The sequence below is a fragment of the Hyperoodon ampullatus genome (assembly GCF_949752795.1).
Source record: "Hyperoodon ampullatus genome assembly, chromosome: 5".
NCBI lineage: Eukaryota > Metazoa > Chordata > Mammalia > Artiodactyla > Ziphiidae > Hyperoodon > Hyperoodon ampullatus.
The window spans coordinates 144,550,277-144,572,693 of NC_136918.1; the positions used below are offsets into that span (position 1 = coordinate 144,550,277).

Genomic DNA, 22,417 nt, shown 5'->3' on the forward strand with positions numbered 1-22,417 from the left:
AGGTCTTCTCCAGTAGAAGAAACAGGCTCTTCTCACTCACGCTAGGCCTTCCGTCGGCGCCCTTGGTTGGTAATGGTGCTCACTGCTGTCTTTTTCCCTTTAGATAGCCTTTTGGCTGGCATTCCTCAGAAGGTCAAGTTCACTGTCACCACTGGCCATTATACAGTAAAAAACGGGGACAGCCTTCAGCTCAGCAATGTAGAAGCCATGCTTATCCTGTGTCATGAAGAGAACAGAGCAGTGATCTATTCCAACATGAGAGGTAAGGCAGCGGTCACCTGGGGAAGGTGGACTCTTAGCGTTGTCACGCACCACGAGGATGTAAGGCGCCTGTCATCCCTGCTGTCCGCAGGCGGCGTCTGAGGACCGCTTCTCCTCGCAGCTCTTTCATGGCCACGTTCCACCCATAGGTGGACTGTAGCCCTTCCCCTAGGTGGGGCGTTACATTGGAGGGGAATAGACTTAGAGCTGTGCACGTGCTCGGTGGCCAGGTGGTGCTGACATTGCTGGGGTCTCGTGAGGCAGCGTTACCGCCTGGGCTCACCCTCCGCGGTGATGCCCTGCTGGCCTCCAGCCTCCTTCCACCCTCCTTGACTTTCCTCAGCAGAAAGAAAACGCAAATCAGCCTTTTAAGACACTGGTTGGAAGCCCTAAAAAAGTCCCATCTCCCACAGTCCCCAGCCACGAGGTCTGGAGAGGGGAGGATGCAGCTCCCTTTCTCAGTGGGAGTTGGTCTGGCGGTGGGCTGGAGAGGGAGCATGTCCTGTGGGGATACATGCGGTCTTGGGCGGGCTGTGCGAAGAGCGTCTCTTTTCTGTCTTCAGACTGAGCACAGTGACAGTTCTCTGAGCCGAGCTCAGCTGCACAGCTTTCGTGCAGTGCTGCTCTGTCTTCGGGGGTTTTGCTCCTGATTTTCCTGTCTCCCTCCCTCTTCGATCCTTCCCAGTTACACTCTTGCGTGTGTGTAGGAGCAGCAGGAGCTGGGCTGGAACTTCACTGCTGGGCCCATCGCCCGCTGGAGGGGAGGGAGCAAGGACACAGGGGACCGTGTCACAGGCGGCTTTTCCTGTCTTCCCTAGAAAAGGCTTCTGACGCTGCGCTCCGGGTTCAGTCGTCCGACAAGGTCACGAGCATCGGCCTGCCGGCTGCGCCTGCATACCACATGATCGAATTTGAACTGGAAGTTCTCTCTTTACCTTCAGCTCCAGCAACTGGAGGGGAGAGCACCATGCTGGGGATGACAGAGCCCCATGGGAAGCATAAGGACACACAAAAAGCTGGCCACTGCATGGCTACCATGGACCACAAAGTAAGGAGGGGCTGGGACGGTGCAGCCCTTGGGGCAGCCTCTGCGTGTCCCCCTTGCTTTGAAAGACAGTACATACAAGATGACTTCTTCTGGGGTGGCAGGTTTTCAGTCCCTGTACCACAAGCTCGGGTTGGGTTTAGCATTTATGGCTATGAATCACCCCTTCTTAGATGAGGGGTGCATCTTGCAAAGACAAAGACAGACGGGCTCTTAACTTTTCTGTCCCAACTCGAGGAAGGACAGTTCATTGTAAGAGATACAGTTTTTGCTTAGAGGGCAGTGACTTTGCCTCTGTGGTCCATTTGTCCTGGTGATTAGGCTAGAGGGAGTTCTGTGTCTTGGTGTGCTTTACTTTTTGTTCCCTGAAATATCACATCATACTTAGCAAGGAAGAAGTGCTAAGATTTTATGCTTTGGTGCTGGTATTTATTGACAGTTATTTGAGAGATCCATGACTTTGATCCTAAATCCACAGTCCGTCAGCTCACAGAACCAGTCACTAGCATCGTGCTTTTTCTGAGTTTGTCCATGTCTTATAATACAGATTTCAGTTCCGAGGGCTTTTGAACAACCCAAGGGTAGAAGTGTGTGCTTGTGGTCCCATGGGACTGTATTTTTTGCATACTGTTAAAAGCTGCTGCCTGAGGGTCTGGCTTCCAAACAGCCTGAAGGTAGTTGCTGAGACCCTCCCCTTTGGGACACAGGTCTTGGCACACCCTCAACTCCTGGGAGCCACTAGAAATACAATAGGCTGCTTGGACAAGCACAAAGGTTTGAGAGACAGCCAAGAGCTGGGGCAGAGTTGAACAACAAGGTTTATCTCCTACACGAGGCCACTCCTTCAAGACTGGGAGAGGTGGTGGTTTCATCTACTGTACAGAAAGTGACACAGACAAGCAAAGTGAAGAAACAGAGGAGTATGTTCCCAAATGAAAGAACAAGATAAAACCTCAGGAAATAACCTTAATGAGACAGATGCGTAATCTACCTGGTAAAGAATTCAGAGTAATGTTCACAAAGATGCTCATCGAACTGGGGAGGAAAATGGAGGAAAACAGTGAGGACTTCAACACAGAGATAGAAACTTACAAGAAAGTACCAAATAGAAGTGTCAGAGCTGAAGAGCACAATAACCGAACTGAAAGATACACTAGAGGGGTTCAACAGCAGACTAGATGAAGCAAAGAAAGGACCAGTCCACTCGAAGACAAAGCAGGGGGGTTTGTCCAGTCAGAGCGGAGAAAAGATTGGAAACAGTGGAAGATGGCTTAAGGGACTTACGGGACAACATCAAACAGACAAACATTCACATCATAGGGGTCCCAGAAGGAGAAGAGAGAGAGCAAAAGGGGCAGAAATTTTATTTGAGGAAATAATGGCTAAAAACGTCCCTACGCTGGGGAAGGAAAGAGACATTCAGATCCAGGAAGCCAGAGAGTTTCAAACAAGAGGAACCCAAAGAGACTCACACAAAGACACAGTATAGGTAAAATGTCAAAAGTTAAAGACAAGAGAACCCCATAAAACTATCAGCAGATTTTCAGCAGAAACTTTGCAGGCCAGAAGGGAGTGGCACAATATATTAAACTTGCTGGGGGAGGGGGTGGGGGACAAACAACTTCCAACCAAGAATACTCTGTGCGGCAGAGTTATCCTTAAGAATTGAAGGGAAGATAAGGAGTTTTCCAGACAAGTAAAAACTAAAGTTTATCACCATTAAGCCAGCCCTACAAGAAACGTTAGCGACTTCTTTAAGACGAAAAGAAACTGTGCTAATTAGTAACAAACACACGAAAGAATAAATCTCATTGGAAAGGTAACTATTTGATAAATGTAGTGGATTAATCACTTATAAAGCTGGTACGAAGGTGAAAAAAAACAGTAAAAATAGCTATGATTACAGTTATTAGTTAAGGGATGCACAAGATAAAAAGATGTAAAATGTGACATCTCAAAAACAAAATGTTGGAGGGGGGAGTTACAATGCTGAGTTTTAGAATGGGATCAAACTTAAGTTGTTATCAACTTAAAATAGGCTGTTATAGATGTAAGTTACTACATATAAGCCTCATGGTAACCACAAAGCAAAACCTATAGTAAATACACAAAAGATAAAGGAATATAAACATACCACTAAAGACAGTCATCAAACCACAAGGAAGAGAGCAAGAGAAGGAGATAGGAACAGAGAGGAACTTTAAAAACAGCCAGAAAACAATTAAGAAAATGACAATAAGCACACACCTATCAATAATTACTTTAAATGTAAATGGCTAAATTCTCCACTCAAAAGACAAAGTGACCGAATGGATAAAAAAATCAAGACCCATCTATAAGCTGCCTACAAGAGACTCACTTTAGATGTAAGGACACACAAACCGAAAGTAAAGGGATGGAAAAAGATATTCCATGCGAATGGAAACGGAAAAAAGCTGGAGTAGCTACACTTATATCAGACAAAATAGACTTTAAATCAGAGACTGTAGTAAGAGACAAAGATGGGTGTTATGTAATGATAAAGGGGTCAATCCAATAAGAAAATATAATGTTCATAAGTATTTATGCACCCAACATAGGAGCACCTAAAATACAAAGCAAATATTAACATATCTAAAGGGAGAATAGCAGTGTAATAATAGTACGGGCTTTAATACTCCACTTACATAAATGGATAGAACCTCCAGACAGAAAATGAATAAGGACACATCGGCCTCAAATATGTTAAACTAGATGGCTTTAACAGACATTTACAGAATATACCGTCCAAAAACAACAATACAGATTCTTCTCAAGTACACATGGAATATTTTTCAAGATAGATCATATGTTAGGCTGCAAAACAAGTCTTAATAAACTTAAGAGGATTGAAATCATAGCAAGCATCTTTTCCAACCACAAAGGTATGAAACTAGAAACTAATTACATGAAGAAAACTGCAAACTGCACAAATATGTGGAGATTAAACAACATGTTGTTGAAGAACCAGTGGGTCAAAGAAGAAACCAAAAGAAATAAAAATCTACCTTGAAACAAATGAACATGGAAATGTAACAGATCAAAATTTATGGGATGCAGTGAAAGCAGTTCTCAGAGGGAAGTTCATAGCAATAAATGCCTTCCTCAAGAAACAAGAAATGTCTCAAATAAACAACCTAATTTTATACCTCAAGGAACTAGAAAAAGAACAAAGCTCAAAGTTAGTGGAAGGAAGGAAATAACATGATCAGAGGAAAAACAAATGAAATAGAGACTAAAAGATAATAGAAAAGATCAGTGAAACTAAGAGCTGGTTCTTTGAAAAGATAAAATTGACAAACCTTTAGCTAGACTCACCAAGAAAAAAAGAGGACTCAAAATCAGAAATGAAAGAGATGTTACAAGTGACACCACAGAAATACAAAGTGTCATAAGAGACTGGTACTATGAACAATTATATGCCAATAAATTGGATGACCTAGAAGAAATGGATAAATTCCTAGAAGCATACAACCTACCAAGACTGAGTCATGATGAAATAGAAAATCTGAACAGACTGATTACTAGTAAGGACATTGAATCAGTTTTCAAAAAACCTCCCAGCTAACAAAAGTCCAGGACCAGATGGATTCACTGGTGGTTCTACTAAACATTCAGAGAATTAATACCAGTCCTTCTCAACCTCTTCCAAAAAATAGAAGAGGAAGGAACTCTCCCAAACTTGTTTTACAGGCCTGCGTTACCCAGGTACCAAAACCAGACAAGGATGCCACAAGAAAAGAAAACTACAGGCCAGTGTCTCTGATAAACGTAGGTACAAAAATCCTCAACAAAATATTAGCAAACCAAATTCAACAAAACATGAAAAGGATTATACACCATGATCAAGTGGGATTTACTCCAGGATTGCAAGGATGGTTCAACATCCACAAATTACTGTGATACACTACATTAACAGAATGAAGGATTAAAAATCATGTGATCTTGTCAATAGGTGCAGACAAAGCATTTGACAAAATTCAACATCCATTTATGATAAAAATTCTCAACAAAACCAGAATAGAGGGAACGTTCCTCAACATAATAAAGTGCATATATGGCAAGCCCACAGCCAACATTGTGATCAATGGTGAAAAGCTGAAAGCTTTTCTTCTGAGATCAGGAATAAGACAAGGATGCCCACCACTTTTATTTAATATAGTATTGGAAGTCTTAGAGCAATTAGGCAATAAAAATAAATAAAAGTCATCCAAACTGGAAAGGAAGAAGTAAAACTGTCACTATTTGAAGATTATATGATGTTATATAGATAAAAATCTGAAGACTCCAACACAAAAAACTGTTAGGACTAGTAAGCAAATTCAGTAAAGTTACAGGATACAAAACCAGTACACAAAAATCTGTTGGCATTTCTTTACACTAACAATGAACTGTCAGAGAAATTAGGAAAACAGTTCCATTTTCAATTGCATCAAAAAATAAAATACCTAGGAATAAATTTAACCCTGAAGGTAAAAGACTTGTTTATTGAAACCCAGAAGACATTAACGAAAGAAATAGAAGAAGACAAAAATAAATGGAAAGATAGTCTATGCTCATGGGTTGGAAGAATTAATATTGTAAAATGTCCATACTACCCAAGGCAGTCTGCAGATTCAGTGCAATCCCTATCAAAATTCCAAAGGGAATTTTCACAGAAATAGAAGAAACAATCCTAAAGTTTGTGTGGAACCACAGAAGACCCCAAATAGCCAGAGCAATCTTTTTTTTTTTTTTTTTTTTTTTTTGACTGCGTTGGGTCTTTGTTGCTGCTTGCGGGCTTTCTCTAGTTGCAGTGAGCGGGGGCTACTCTTTGTTGCAGTGAATGGGCTTCTCATTGCAGCGGCGAGCACAGGCTCAGTTGTTGTGGCACGCGGGCCCTAGAGCACGTGGGCTTCAGTAGTGGTGGCGCGCAGGCTCTAGGGCGTGTGGGCTTCAGTAGTTGTGGTGTGCGGGCTCTAGAGCTCAGGCTCAGTAGTTGTGGCACACAGGCTTAGTTGCTCTGCGGTATGTGGGATCTTCCCAGACCAGGGATTGAACCTGTGTCCCCTGCGTTGGCAGGTAGATTCTTAACCACTGAGCCACCAGGGAAGTCCCCAAAGCAATCTTGACAAGTACAAAGCCGGAGGTATTATGCTCCCTGATTTCAAACTATTAATATATTACAAACCTATAGTAATTAAACCAGTGTGGTAATGGCATAAAAACAGACACATAGATCGATGGAACAGAATAGAGAGCCCAGAAATAAATCTACCCATATATGGTCAATCAATTTATGATGAAGGATCCAAGAATGTATAATGAGGAAAGACATTCAGTAAAAGGTGTTGGGAAAACTGGAGAGTCACATACAAAGGAATGAAACTGGACTTTACACTGTACACATAAATGAACTAAAAATGGATTAAAGACTTGAAAGTAAGACCTGAAACCATAAAACTCCTAGAAGAAAATACAGGTAGTAAGTTCTTGACATGGGCCTTGATGTTGATTTTTTCAATCTGACACCAAAAGCAAAGCAATAAAAGCAAAAATAAACAGATGGGACTCCGTCAAACTAAAAAGCTTCTACACAGCAAAGAAACTATTGACAAAATGAAAAGGCAACCTACTGAATGGAAGAAATATTTCCAAATCATATGTCTGGTAAGTGGCTAATAAACAAAATGTATAAAGAACTCATACAACTCAATAGTAAAAAAAAAACAAGCAATCCAATTTAAAAATGGGCAGAAGATCTGAACAGACATTTTTCCAAAGAAGATATACAGAAGGCCAACAGGTACATGAAAAGATGCTCAACATCACTTAATCGTCAGGGAAATGTAATCAAAACCACAATGAGATAATCATCTCACACCTGTCAGAATGGCTATTATCAAAAAGACAATAAGTGTCGGCAGAAAGGGAACCCTCATGTATTATTGGTGGGGATGTAAAGTGGTGCAGCCACTGTAGAAAACAGTGTGGAGGTTCCTCAAAAAATTAAAAATAGAACTGTCGTACAATTTAGCAATTCCACTTCTGGGTATTTTTCTGAAGAAAACAAAAACACTAACTCAAAAAGATATCTGCACCCCTGTGTTCATTGCAGCATTATGTATAATAGCCAAGATATAGAAGCAACCTAAGCATCCACTATGGAAGAATGAATAAAGATGAGTGTGCGCACACACACACACACACAGACACACACACGAATATTATTCAGCCATAAAGAAGAATAAGTCTTGTCATTTGCGACAACATGGATGGATTTAGAGGGCATTATGCTAAGTGAAAGAAGACGAAGACAGATACCATGTGATCTAACTTATATGTGGAATCTAAAAAGTAAAAAAGACCAAGCTCATAGATAAGGAGGACATATTGGTGGCTGCCTGAGGCGTGGAGTAGGGATTGAGAGAAATGGATGAATTGTTTTTTTGTTATTTTGTTTTTGTTTTTTAGTTTAAATAAATTGAATAATTAAAAAAAAAGTGAATGCACAAAAGCAGTAGGATAAAAGGCTAATAGAAGCAGTCATTTCAAAGGGATTATGGCATAGAATACCAGGCAAGGCAGGATCTCAAAAATAATGTCTTAATTTTCAGTCCTTGAAATTTCTTCCCTCTTTATCTGATACAGAGTTCAGGAGGCAAAGATGATACTAATAACAATAAGCGCACGTTCTCTACTCAGTATATTCCTTTGTTCCGTGGGGGGAAATAAAATACAAGTTTGGGAACTGGTTTCTGCCCTTAAGGAAGTTAATAGCTTATTGGTCCACACAACAGCCCCAAATTGGTTTTCAGTTATGTATTCAGTGTCTTGTGGATTAAGAGTTTGGGTATGTGCTCCGCAATGGGAGAGGCCACAACAGTGAGAGGCCTGCGTACCGCAAAAAAAAAAAAAAAAGTTTCGGTAATTCACTTGATTTGTAATAGTTAATGATTGATTAGTATCATCTGCACATGAGTGACTAAAAGCACTTTGTCATAACCTCCTGCACATTAAAAACGCATTTGGCGTTGTGGCCACACGCCCATGAGAATAGCAGGGTAGGGTCTGTGCTGCAGGCTGCGGCGTCTGCTCGGAGCTGTTGATACCGTGCTGATGGCTCATTTTTCTCTCCTTTGTTTGTGTGTATGTTTAATGAGGTTTATCTCTCTGGATAAGAAATGGTAAAGACATCAAATGTCTAGGAAATGGGCAGCCACCACAGATCTGGATGGATGGTGGTGGCGGTGCCTGTCCCGTGTGATGAGGGGTCTGAACACCTGTCCCCCGTCTCTCCTCAGGTGTCCATCGATTGCCCGTGGTCCATCTACTCCACTGTCATCTCGCTGACGTTCAGCATGCCCTTCAGGACCACGCACTCCCTGCTGTCATCCGGAACACGGTGAAGGACCCCAGGCCCCTTTCCCAGGCTCCCCTACCTGCAGGCCCTACTGTCCAGAGCTTGGCTTTGGTGACACTGAGCATGTTTTCTCATAGCCATGATGCCACTGTCCACCTGTTAAAATTTGCAGTAATTCCCTGGGTCCTATAGCGCCCAGCCCATACTCAGACTTGGTTTGTAGGATGTGGGATTCAAACACAGTCCCCTCTGTTTCTGAGATCCCTTCTTATCCCTCCTCCCCCTGTTTTCAAGCCATTGGCCCATTGCCAGACTTGGGTCTGGCATGAACCCAGTCATTCTGGGTTCCCCTGGTCACGCCCTCGTGGGTTTGTGTAAGTAGCTCCCTGTCAGCTGCTGTGTGTCACCTCTAGAGGGGGGCTTGCAGTCTCAGCACTCCCGACGCTCGGTCAGATCCCTGCGTTGTGGCTGTTTGGCAGCACCCCTGCCCGCCCGCCCCCCCCCCCGCTTTCTGCCAGGGGCAATCCTCGCCCTCCGTGCCCTTAGTGTGAGCCACAGATGTCTCCAGACATTGTCCCCAGGTGAGATCTGCTGCTTTAGAGGCTTGACTAGGTTCAGATTCAGTTTTTGGACAAGGAAGTCTGCAGGTGTCATCCTGTGCTTCACCTGTCCCCACATCAGGAGACTCAGTGTGTGGTGGATAAAAACACCAACAGCTCTACAGAGAATCTGGGTTGCTTTATTTGAGCCTGGCTTTTCAAAACTCCTCTTTACGTGTAACAGAAACTCAAGTGAATTCTGTACTGACCTTGTTTCTCAGTGAGTAATTGTTACTTCTATAGATGAAGAGTAATTGTTACTCTTTCTTCCAAGACTCATTGCAAGCTATTGTATGTTTAGGAAAATCAGTTACAGTCGTGTAATAATATATCCAAAATAGAATATTCTTTGACCCATTTTTCCTAAGAGATAGCTTGCTTAGAAAGATTTGTTTTTTTCTGACACTTTTACATGTGAAATTAAAAGTAGAAATACATGTTAACAAATGGTTCTTATTTTCCTTTGTCACTTTTTTGATTCCTTGCAGAACGTCTTCTTAATACAGCCAAAATATATTTAATAAAGTTCTTAAATGGCAAAATCTTATTATTTGTTTTTCTCCTTTAGGAAATATGTTCAAGTGTGTGTCCAGAATTTGTCAGAACTCGACTTTCAGCTGTCGGATAGTCATCTTGTGGATACTGGTGATAGTACCGACCTGCGACTAATACCGCTGAACATGGAATCCGAACAGGTAACCATTTCCTAGAACCGAGCACAAACCTCTCAGCAGAACACAGAGGAGAGCAAGAGTGTAGTGATGTTGATGGAAGTGACCGTGTGCTTCAGCTGAGCCCTTCCGTGTAGGGAACGGCCTTGCTGGTGGTCAGCGGGAAGCACGTCCTGACATGCAGCTGTGTTGCTGCGATGTGCATGTTTGCGGTTCGCTGTGGGCTGAGTGGCACAGCACATGGAGTAAGAAATAGGTTGATATTTGTATTTTTAGAAAAATTAAATCTTAATTTGTCAGACTCCACACACAGATTTATTCCAAGCTTGTCCTGATCAGTCTCATGCTGATTGCGTGGACGCCATCACCCCCAGAAACAGTGGCTGCTCGTACGTGCCTGCGTTGCCCAGCGACAGGCTCTCAGGTGCAGGGGTAGCTTTGTAAAGGAGCCACGTTCGTGTTCACACTGCCTGGCTGAAACCTGGCCTTGTTTTTTCTATTCATTGGTTGCGTGTGTTTTTAGACAGTGCTGAGTGTTTAGAAGATCAAAGGTTTTCTTAATGGATATCTGATCTTTAGCATTTTCAAAGGATTTTTCCCAACATTTGACCCATTCCAAATGCTTCCCGGGTCTGTTACTGTGCTTATAGGTATGGACTTGTTGCCTGAGGTGGTGCCAGTTCCCTTCCTCACTTCACTTAGTGGCAAATACAGAGCAGCTGGCATGGGTGTAAGGATGTCCCTTTAACTGTTTGATGACATTTCCCACTTTGGGAATGTATGGGATACTGAATACTAGTAACTGCTCTTTATGCTTTTAAAAATAATCCCCTGTGCTGTAGAGCTTATGGAATCACAAAGGCTGAGACGCTTTTGACCAGCTCGGGGCAGTCTTCCTCGAGGGCAGCTAGGAGCCGTGCTGGGGAGGTGGGTGCGGCAGTGCAGGCGGCGTGTGGGGAAGCGGGCCCTGGGGGACCGCCTCCCCCCGACCCTCTCACCCCCCTGGTGGGAGGCGCCCCCTGGGACTGAGCGCCTGTGTTGCGTGCGCGCTCAGTGACGGCCGACTCTCTTTCAGCGCATCCACAGCAAGCAGGCGGTGTTCTTTGTCTGGGAGCTGAAGTGGACGCGGGAGCCTCCCCCCTCCCTGCACTGCCGGTTCTCCGTAGGATTCTCCCCGGCTTCTGAGGAGCGGCTGTCTGTCTCCTTAAAGCCCTATACTTATGAATTTCAAGTGGACAATTTTTTGGTATGTATTGCCTTATTTTCTGGTGGCACTGTGTGGTGGCAAGCTGGAAGAAGGCATCACATTCTTCACCTTCTGTGAACCAGACAAAAGCTTTCAATATAATGAAGCAACCAGTCGCAGAAAAGAGCCAGCACTTGGGGCGTGGAGGCCCTGACTGGCTAGTTAGAGCCCGAGGTCCGGTCAGGGGGTGGGTCTGACACTCGTGCCCTCCTGCGCGGCTCCCGCTGGGCGCCATCGTCTCCAGAGACAGGACCCCCGCCTCGCCTCCCTCTTCTCTGCCTTACGCTGACTCAGTCGTGTCCTGCACCCGTTTCTTAGAGTCCTTTTATCTTGAGCATTAGCTGCTATGTCTCTAGTTTTTTAGAAGAAAAACTAACAGTATTATGGAAACTTACTTAAAGCACATTTTCTTTAACCTGCACATTAGGTGTGGAGCTAAAAGCAGCCTAGACCGAGGTGAGTAAAGGCAGTAGTTGTGTTTTGTTTCTGTAGTGAGATGGTTGGGTTTGGTGTTAGGTAAATCAAAATATGGGTACACAGCTTTGGGGTGTTCCCTTTGCTTCTCTTTACGACTGAGATGGTCAGACACTTTATTTGAGAAGGTGTTTGTATAGCTCTTGATGTTAGCAATTTTTTCAACACCTCCTTCCAACCAAAAGACTATTTGTTTCGACCCCCCTGCTCTCCTTATTAGCCTTAGAGTTAAATGTAATCACTAGCGTAGCTCCTCTTTTTGTTGGACAAACAGGTGCCTTTTTGATGTGTCGGTAGCAGCTGAACATTAAATTCTTCACATGGTAAAGAGTCTGCATAAATTTAATCTGGTTTCCTTACTGCAGATGACGATTAACACTAGTTAGCAGTTTCCACTATTTTCTGTCTTTCTTGCTTCCTTTTCAAAATGAGCATAGGAAAAATTTTCCTTTCGAACTGAACAAGCTTAGTTAAAGGCCAGAGAAAAATACCTGGTGGATTGCTCTCTTCAAAACCACTATTCTGAGGATGAGAAATACAGATACCACTTTTCTTTTTTGGCTGCGTTGGGTCTTCGTTGCTGCACAGGCGCTTTCTCTAGTTGCGGCGAGTGGGGGCTACTCTTCCTTGCTGCTCACGGGCTTCTCATTGCGGTGGCTTCTCTTGCTGCGCAGCAAGGGCTCTAGGCACGTGGGCTCAGCATTTGTGGCTCGCGGGCTCTAGAGCGCAGGCTCAGTAGGGGCACATGAGCTTAGTTGCTCCGCGGCATGTGGGATCTTCCCAGACCAGGGCTCAAACCCGTGTCCCTTGCATTGGCAGGCGGATTCTGAACCACTGTGCCACCAGGGAAGTCCCCAGATACCACGTTTTTTAAAAAGCTTCATTGAGATTTGATTTCTATACCATGAAGTTCACCCGTTTGGAGTGTGCACGTCAGTGAAGTTAGCGTGTTGACAGAGCTGTGCTACCAGCACCGTGATCGTGTTTTAGCACACTTTTCATCCTCCCAAGAAGAAGCCTGTGCCCCATTCACACTCACCCCCTCTCCTTCCTCTTCTCACCCTGGGCCACCCCTGATCCAGAGGCAAGTGTGCCTGTGCTTTGCCTGTTCAGGTGCAGTCGTGTTATGTGCGATCCTCTCAAGACTGGCTGCTTTCACGTGACAGGATGTTTCCAGAGCTCATTCATTTCACAGCATGTTCAGGACTCCATTCTTTGTTGTGGGTGAATAATATTCCATTGTGTGGATAGGCCACATTTTGTTTTCCATTTACCTGTGGCTGGACATCTGGGTTGTTTCCACCTTGGGACTATAATAATAGTGCTGTGAAAATCCTTGTGGAAGTTTTTATGTGTATGTATGCGTTCCATCCTCTTGGGTAAATTCTTCGGTGGAGTTGCTGGGTCATATGGTAGCTCTGTGTTTAACTTTTTGAGAAGCGGTTAAACTGTTTTTTAAAGAAACATCATTTTATATCCTCTCGGGCGGCCTGTGAGGGTTCCAGTTGCCACATTCACACCAGCACTGCCCCTTGATCATAGGCATCCCAGTGGGCGTGAGCTGGTCTCTCACGATGGCCCATGATGGTCAGTATCTTTCCTGTGCTTTTTGGCCATTTGTGTGTCTTCTTGGAGAGATGTCTATTCATATCCTTTTCCCATTTTTTAGTAGGGTTGTCTTTTTATTGAGTTGTAAGTGTTTCTTTGTACGTTCAGTCCTTTATCATACATATGATTTGCAGATATTTTCTCCCATTCTCTGGTTGTATTTTCACTTTCTTGATGGTTTCCTCTGAAGCACAAAAGTTTTTAATTTTGGTGAAGTCCAACCTTAGTCTCTTATTTCTTGTACTTTTGGTGTCGGATCTAAGAAATCATTGTTTATCCCAAGTTCAAAAAGATTTCCTCCCATGTTTTCTTCTAAGAGTTTTATAGTTTTAGCTTTTACATTTCAGTCTACGATCTACTTTGAGGTAACTTTATGTATGGTGACAGGTGGCAGTCCAGATTCATTCTTTCCATGTGGTGCCCCTGTACCGTTCGTTGAAAAGACCCTTCTTTCCCCGTTGGATGGTCCTGGCACCCTTGTTGAAAATCTGCCGAGTTGATTTCTGGGGAGCTTACTTCTAGGCACTGTACCCGCAGCCTCCGTGGCTGCTGTCAGCAGGCCCCTTGCTGCTGACTTAGGCTCAGCCGCCCCTCCTTCCCGAGAGCAGCCAGGAAGCCGTGTGCAAGGACACACACTTAGGAGCGCAGCCGCCTCGTCACTCTGTCGCTTGGAGCTGCCTCTCCAGCTCTCAACACAGTCGCACTCGTCTGGCTGCCCTCGCGGACCGTGCGGGCTCCAGCCGTGAGCTCCTCGGGCCAGGGCCTCTTCCATCGGCCCCTTTGGTGTTGCTGTTCTCTCCTTCAGAAGGGGGGCAGCCACGTATGGGGGGCCCGGGCTGTGCTCCCTTGTACGGGCTTGGGGCCTTTGTCCCAGATGGTGGGCAAGTGTGAACACGTGTGACTACCAGACAGGTCACGGAGAAAGAAGCATTATGGAGAAGGTTCATTATGGACCTTTCCAAGGAACTCCTGTTAATTTTGCTAGTTGTGATAATGGCATTGTGTTTTGTAAGACAACGTCCGTACTGTTTAGTAACGCATCCTGAAGTATAGATGGGTGAAGTGACAGGTCTGGAATCTGCTTTAAAGTAGCCTGGGCAGGGGTTTCCCTGGTGGCGCAGTGGTTGAGAGTCCGTCTGCCGATGCAGGGGACATGGGTTCGTGCCCCGGTCCGGGAAGATCCCACATGCCGCGGAGCGGCTGGGCCCGTGAGCCATGGCCGCTGAGCCTGCGCGTCCGGAGCCTGTGCTCCGCAACAGAAGAGGCCACAACAGTGAGAGGCCCGCGTACTGCAAAAAAAAAAAAAAAAAAAAAAAAAAAAATTTAAAGTAGCCTGGGCAGATAAATCAATGTGGATCGATGGATAGCGGAGGCTCATGAAGCAGGATCTGACCCTGACTGTGGGTGACAGGCTCATGCAGAGTCACGGGCCGTCCTTCCTCCTCCTGAGATGCTTGGACGTGTTCTCGTTAGGAAGAGAGTTTAAGGCTCTTGAGGTGGGGCTTCCCGAGGGCATCATCTCTACAGGGAGCCAGCGGTCGGGGGAGCGAACGCACAGCCTCCTCTGGTCCGTTCTCTCGAGTCTGCGGGGGGCACCGTGGCGGCCCCAAACAACATTTCTTCAGATGGTTTATGTGTCTCCTTTGCCCTTGTCTCTCCTTTCTTGCCCAGACCTTGTACAATGTGAGAGCGGAGATCTCGCCCCCTCCAGGGACAGAGCTCTGTAAGACAGGCTCACTCTGCTCCTTGGAGGTGTCCATCACGCGGCTCTCGGACCTCTCGGAGGTGGACAAGGACGAGGCACTGACGGAATGTGATGACTATTTTTCAACGAAGCTTATGTATGAAGGTGGGTCTAGAGGCTTCTCTCCACTGGCGGTTGTGCTCATCCCTGCCATTCACAAAGTGTAGTGTTCCTCGTCTGAAGAGAGAACATTCTAGAATTGAAAGAGCACGTTTGAATGTTCCAGTGTATGATATGGTCCTGGGCCCACAGGATGCTGAGCCTGGTTACTGTGGAGTCGTTCTCCTAACAGGCATTCGAACAGCCTTGGGGCTCAGGGCTGAGCACACAGCGGTGCCTAGAGCTGCCCTGTCCTCTCTACCCGTGAGTCAGGCCCATCCCCCCGAAGCAGAGCCCAGACCCCATCGCTGAGCAGGCCAGGCGTCCTGTAGTCATGCTCCTGCCCTTTCCCTCCAGCCTCCTTTCACTCCCTTTCCCCTCACCCCCGGCCTGGACCCCGACCCTGACATGCCCGGGCCCTCCACCCTCCCCAGTATCTGCCAGACACCCCTGTGCAGCCCCCCTCCTCTGGGCCTGGGCCTCTTCAGTAGTGGTTCTCAGGTTTTGGCGTCAGGCCATTAATGCTCTAAAAGTAATTAAGGAGGCAAATATTTATTTACTTATTTTAAAATAATAGGGAAGCCATTACCTGATAATACTCTTGAAAAAGAACTATTTTCCAGAACACTAAATAGAGCAAGAAGAATGACGTTTTGCAGCCTTTCAAATCTCCTTAATGTCTGGCTCATGGCAGGTACTGAACTTTCCCGTCTGCTGCATTCAATCTGGTCATGTCCAGTACTGGTTAAGGTAGATGAAGAAACTCCAGTCTCGCACAGATTTGTAATTGGTAAAGGGAGCATTCTCTCAACAGCCTTCAGATAACTGTGGATGTTCTCTGATACGCCACCAAAACTCAACAAGCGGTGGTTTTTGACAGGCTGGTTACAACGTGGAATCTGAAATCACATGAGTGAGCGTTTCGTGCCGTTGCATTCAGTCCTTTCATCTGCCTTGCATTTTGGTAGGATCTTTTACCCGGGCACATTTTGTAGCCCCGCGCCTCCGTCATTTGCGAAACACGGTTCCTGAATTGTGCAGCCCCTTTCCGTTGTTCAGGGCCACAAACTCATGCTGGTCTCAGGCTCATGCTGGGCCCATCACAAGAGTCTCGGAGTGCCAGGACCCTGCCAAGCTCACAGTGGCAAAGGCAGGTTTTCCAAAATGCTAACTTTTGATCAGAGTTTTGAACTGTATCATGGGCAACTTCTCTGAAGTGCCAGGCTTATGCCATTCATTTATAAGCAGGCGTCTGCCGGATGCCTGAGGCTGACGAGCTCGCTGGTGAAACCCCAGCAAGCTCAGTGGCCTGACGACCTGTGCTGTGCCCAGGCCCGCTTCCCATGTTATGGGAAGCAGGGTGACGGGTGCACGGACCTCTCTCTACTATTCTGCAAGTTCTTATGAGTCTCTAATCATCTCAAAATTAAAGTTAAAAAAAGAGGGCTTCCCTGGTGGCGCAGTGGTTGAGAGTCCGCCTGCCGATGCAGGGGACACGGGTTCGTGCCCCGGTCCGGGAAGATCCCACATGCTGCGGAGCGGCTGGGCCCATGAGCCATGGCCGCTGAGCCTGTGCGTCCGGAGCCTGTGCTCCGCAACGGGAGAGGCCACAACAGTGAGAGGCCCACGTACCGCAAAAAAAAAAAAAAGAGATGTGTACGAAAGGGTTGAATTAATAAAATTCAATTGATTTTGACTGCTTCATGAGGGCATGCTTAACTAAAACTGGTGGTCTTTTCCTGCAAGTTTGTGGTGGCGAAGAACACAATGCCTTGACTCTGAGTGCACATGGGGCCTCGGCTCACACTCAGGCCCTCGCGTTTCCCACCAGAGGGCGTGTGAACACTGAGGAAGGCAGGACTGTGCCCTCATGGGTGCCCTGAGGACCAGCTCTGAGAACCCCTGCTCCGGTGCGCCCCTCCGCGGTGCTGCTGTGGCCTCTGCCCGTCCTCGAAGGCCCCCCGGCCCCACCCGTGGGGAGTTCGCCCTCTGCCACCCCTTCTGTGCTCGTGGAGCGTCTAGTCACGTGCTCCTGGGCTCTTGCTTTGTGTCCCATGGCAGGGACGCTCTGATCTCTGTGCAAGGTCACCTGCTGCTCGAGGACAAGCAGCACCTGTCCTACCTAACTTCTGAACGACTGCTCAGTTAGGTGTTTGAACCGCACTGACTTACATCCCAGTTGTGGTTTAAGCTAGTGTTCGTAACAGCACCTGCCATAGAGTAAAGCCTCTCCGAGGTGCGCGTAGAGGAGCTAAGGGCTTGACCTGCATCTTTTCTTCCCATTCCAGCAGAGGCTTCTTTGAGTGGCAGAGTTGGGGTCAGACCCGCCCCCAGAGGAGCCAGCTTCCCTGCCCCGCCCCCAGTCTGCAGCCGGAGTGACCGCGCTCTTGAAGCATCACACGGCGCTTTCAAGGAGATTTGAATGCAGGATTGATTCACTGCTCATTTATTAACTTGAGGAGGAAAAAGTGGTTTTTCCCTGTGCCCCCAACCTGTATCTTCCTTATTAAATCAGAGGTGTTTTACTTTGAGGTGCAGTTACAAGGCATCGAGATACAGAGTATACGCTCCGGTTCTGGACTTCACATTGTGGAGTGTGAGACTGTTGATGTTTCTTATTTTGGTGTGAACACTGAAGGTCCTTTTTTGGGGTGAAAATGGTGCTTTCCCTCTTTGTTTCAGTTGTCGACAACAGCAGCAATTGGGCAGTGTGCGGGAAGAGTTCCGGGGTCATCTCCATGCCTGTGGCTGCTCGGGCCACTCACAGAGTCCACATGGAGGTGATGCCCCTCTTCGCGGGTTACCTGCCCCTCCCCGACGTCAGGCTGTTTAAATACCTGCCCCATCACTCTGCGCACTCGTCACAACTGGATGCTGGTAAGGACTCTGCGGTGAAGGCGCCGTCCGTGCAGAGTGGCCACAGACTAGCATGGGAACAGGCTTGCTGCTTAACAGCCCGTGTCCAGGGCCAACACTAGTCGGGGTTACACGTGTTGGGCCCTGGTCTGGAGAGCAATCCGCCCAGGACCCAGGCGCTAGATTCTCTTCAAAGGCGAGGCCGCCTTTGACATCCTTGTGCCCCGAAGGGCGACTCGGGAGGCTCGCGGCTCCCCGGGGTGGGGAGAGGTCGGCGCGGGGCGGCCTCCATCTCACTTCCTATGTGCTTTGCAGATAGCTGGATAGAAAACGACAGCCTCTCGGTGGACAAGCACGTGGACGACCAGTTGGACAGTGGCAGCGTCCAGAGCAGGGGCAGCACACGCTCGGTGGCCAGCAGCGAGCACAAGGGCTTGCCCATGCCCCGGCTCCGGGCGCTGCCCCCCGGCCAGGCCTTCAACGCCAGCGCGGGCACACAGGTCCTGGTCATCCCCAGCCAAGACGACCATGTTCTCGAAGTCAGCGTCACGTGACCACGCCCAGGGCTCACACAGTCCCCAGACCGGCCGTGCACGCGTGCGTGCATGCACACGCTTGAAGGGATCCTGACTCAATTGTAACTTTCTCACTCTAACCAGACTTCTGGTGATTCTGCGTGGCCGTGGACGCATCAGAGAATTTCAGTGTACAGCTGGTCAGCTGAATTGCATCGTTACTTGTGTGCTGTCTGGGGTGTAAGATGCCTTGTTATTTTCTCATCTCCCCGTCCCTGTGCTGCTGTCCTCCCGTGTTTGCCCAGAGCCCCGCCTTTTCCCTCACCCTCTGCTCAGGAAAGAGCTTCTAGTGCTCTCACCTGAGCAGCCTGTCATCTGCTGATTCTCTGTGGAAGCCCAGGGGTCTCTGAGGTAGACTCACAGCAGGCCTTGCAGGCTTATTAGTGACACGTGTGTGCCTTTCTGGTCACACGGCTGCCCGATTTCTGGACCAGGTGGATTTGTATGTCTCCTAAGGAGTAAAACACAGTCCTTTACCCCCAGATCCTCTAGTTGTGCTTTTCTAGAATAACACCCTTTCTGGGCAGGGGGATGGCGCTGGGGGTGGGGGTGGGGAAAGAACAAAACCCCTTCTGTGCCTTGGGCTGTCAAACTGGGTGACCTGGAGCGTTCATCAGCTGGAGCCATTTTAAAGGTACTTTAAGACTAGACCAGGGCATGAGAAAGAACTCGGTATTGAAATGACTTGGAAGTAAATGTTTCTGGAACCCTTTCTCCCTTCTCCCCCGATATGGATTAGGTATTATATGCACATGGAATTAAATATATATTTATTTTAATTGTCATTGTGTCTGTGGGGGTTAGTACGTTTTTCTCTCACCTTTAAACTTAGTCTTTACGTGTAACTGTAACTGTAATGAATGTTTTCTTCTGCACCTTAAGTCTCAGAAATTAAGAGGTTCCATTTCAATGACGATTGGGGGGTCTTCTCAGTGTACTTCTAGTCTGGTTGCAGGAAGGACGGAAGCCTTGGACTGTTACTCTCTGCTGTCCACTACATTGTGGTCATACCATGCAAGTGGGTTAATTTGCTCTAAGTTGTAAATTTAATTGTACATATGGTCGATTTATTATTTTTAAAAGTACAAACTAACTGATGTAATGTTTAAGTTGCACCAAAAATCAAGGACAAAATAAACGTGTGTTAGTTTTTATTGGTGTGAAAGTCACAGCTTGTAAATAAGTGTTGTATGTATTAAACCTTTTCCAGCTCTCCAAAGCGATGTATTTTTGTACATAAGAAATAGAGAACTCTTAATTCACTGGGAAAGTGTGGTTGGAATTGAACTTGACCAGATTAATGCGAGTGTAGCCGGTCCAGCAGAGGGTGGGGCCTCATGAATAACCTCAAACGTGTGAGCGGCAGGGAAGAAAGGGCCTTCTGCAGCAGCTGCCACTGTCCTGGCATGCCGCTTGCTGGAGGTGTGGGGCAAGCGGGCACAGGGCAAAGTGAGCATAGAGCGGAGCAGTTGCTCTCTGTGTGCGGTCTTCAGCTCGCTTAACAAATGAAGGTGGTGATCCCCGCCCCCCTCCATGGTTTTCATTGGTAGAAATTGGAGAAGTGTACAAAGATAAATGCTTGTATGTTTAATTAAACTTCTCAGAAATTTACCTTCCTTACGTGCAGTTTAAAACTAATAAACTAGGCAAATTAGTTCAGAATCTAATGATAGTTTAGGGTTTCTAATGTTAAGTTTGTTTTATTGTAAAAATTGATGATTGCCCTACAGATCCACCAAGCCTTGTGAATGAAGAGATCTTTGATATTTGATTCTGTCAGAAAAGCCTCTCATCCACGTGGTGAGCCTCGGAGCCCAGGGAAGGCGCCCTTGCTTCGTGTGTAATGTAGCGTTCCCTCTCACCTTCTGGAGGGGGAATGCGAGTCAGTGCTTCCCTGATTTTTGGTTGACTTGTGCTGGGTTCTGATCCCAGGATGAAATTCTCTAACTACTTACATATTTAGAGGAGAAAAAAATGGAGGGGAAATCCAAAATGTTTATGGTAGTTTCTTATGTCTGGAAATTGAATGAAGTCAAATTTATCGCAGGTTTGTTTTTTACCCCCTAATTACCCAAAAGATCTTTTGCAAACTAAGTTACATGGGTGCCTCTGTTGTTGTTGTTGTTTTTAACAGAAATGAAGAATGTCACCTAAAACTTCGTCTGTTTTTTTTTTTTTTAACTAAAAGCCTGTAATTGGATTTTTGTTTTGTTTAAGGCTTATGTGTTTGAGACACGCTACGCTGGTTTTGTTGGTAAAGGTGTAGCAGCTGTTAAACAATTGTGAAGCCAGGTACTGAATGTGCATCTAAGAAGCAGAATATGCAGCCATTTTACAAATATCTGTGGAAGATGTAAATACTAGCAAATGAAAAAGAAAATAAGTTATAATTTTGGTGAATTTCATAGGGTCTCCTATGATTGGAAAAATTATAACTCTTCTGATTGTAATGTGGAAATTGTATTTAATCTGAAAATGACTTCTACCTACAGTTCCATTGTCAGCCCAGCCTGTAGTGGGTCGGGTTCCCATATTCGTCTTAGTTGATGGGGCTGGGTATCCCATAAAGGGTTAGTGGAGAAAAGACACACAGGCTTCTAGTCAATTTTTCTTTAGTGTTTAAAATAAAATTGAGTTATAAAATGAAATTAAACACTCCAGGTGTGTACATAAAATGAAAACTTATACAACTTTTTATAAAAGAACAAACTAGGCTGATCAAAGTGTTTTATTGTCAACTGTGATCTTAAAAGAAATCTCCTATGTGATTTTAAAATTTGATTTTTCATGAAAATGCCCCTTTCTCTAAATTATTCATCCTGTGCGTCAGGCTGTAAGACCCAAAAGCATTGTTGATATGGTTTGCTGGGATTCTGTGGCTGGAAAAGGTGACAAGTTGGTGACTTTGATACTGCAGGTATTAACTCCATTTTCATGGTTTACTATGAAAGTCATTTTTCACATTATTCTGTAATATATTTAGACTAAAGCCATTGTATTAAGACTGTTTAAAATGTAGGCATTATAATTCTGAAAATACACATTTTAAGAAGAAACTTGCTGTGAACTTCATTCTTTTGCTGTGGAGTGTGAAAATTGAGTGTTTAAAGTTAAAGAACTTTCTTGTTTTCTTTCCCTAATCCTTGTTCTTGACTCTTAAGCATAGATTATTTACTTTTGGGGGAGCATTAGGGATTTTTTTTACAACTTATTACCCAATAGCTCACTAGAAGTAAGACATTTCAGTGTTCAGAGTTCTCGAGTTTTTTGTAGACCTATTTGCCAGCCTGAAGTTTGACAAGGTAAAACTGCCTCTGTCATGTTTGGTAGCATCGCTAATACAATTTATTTTCTTTGGAAAAGGTTTTCAGTTTATTCAGTCTCGTTGTTTTGGTCCCCACTTCATAATCGAGAGCTTTCAAACGGATAAGCGTGGGGTTGGACCTTCTCACCCTCCTTGGTGCCCGAATGGCTCGTCAAGGCCCGGCCCAAGCCCGTGAAGATCCAAGCCTGGACTGCGGTGGGCGGTGCGGGCGGGCAGAAACCCACGCCTCGGGGGTTGGGGGGCGGCGGGCTGGGGCTCCGCCTCGGGGACGGGGCCGCGCCTCGGGGGCGGGGCCGGCGGGCTGGGGCCCAGCCTCCGGCGGCGCAGCTCTTCCGGGCCCCGTGGGGGCGCTGTGGTGCGTTGGTGCGGGACCGCTCTCCTGCCCCGGAAGTGCTTACTGCGGGCCGGGAGGCGGGGCGCAGAGGCTGCAAGCAACACACGTGTGGCGGCCGCGATGAAGTTCGCGTACCGGGTGAGCGCGGGCCGGGGATGGTGTGGGGTCCTTAGCCCGGGGTCCCGGTGGGGCCGCTGCTCGAGACTGCTCCTTCGGGGCC

General features: G+C 46.3%; 1 protein-coding gene across 3 annotated transcripts in view; it reads left to right on the plus strand.

The window, feature by feature from the left end:
* TRAPPC10 (trafficking protein particle complex subunit 10) overlaps positions 1-18,517 on the plus strand; it is a gene marked incomplete at both ends in the record, with an annotated part of 89,275 nt that extends 70,758 nt beyond the window's left edge. For all 3 annotated transcript variants that reach the window (XM_079704839.1, XM_079704840.1, XM_079704841.1), the window contains 8 exons: positions 104-262; positions 1,080-1,309; positions 8,608-8,708; positions 9,834-9,960; positions 11,012-11,182; positions 14,936-15,113; positions 17,790-17,984; positions 18,279-18,517. In XM_079704839.1, the coding sequence (XP_079560965.1) occupies positions 104-262; positions 1,080-1,309; positions 8,608-8,708; positions 9,834-9,960; positions 11,012-11,182; positions 14,936-15,113; positions 17,790-17,984; positions 18,279-18,517 (1,400 nt within the window). The remainder of the gene's footprint in view (positions 1-103; positions 263-1,079; positions 1,310-8,607; positions 8,709-9,833; positions 9,961-11,011; positions 11,183-14,935; positions 15,114-17,789; positions 17,985-18,278) is intronic.
* Positions 18,518-22,417: the final 3,900 nt, after the last annotated feature.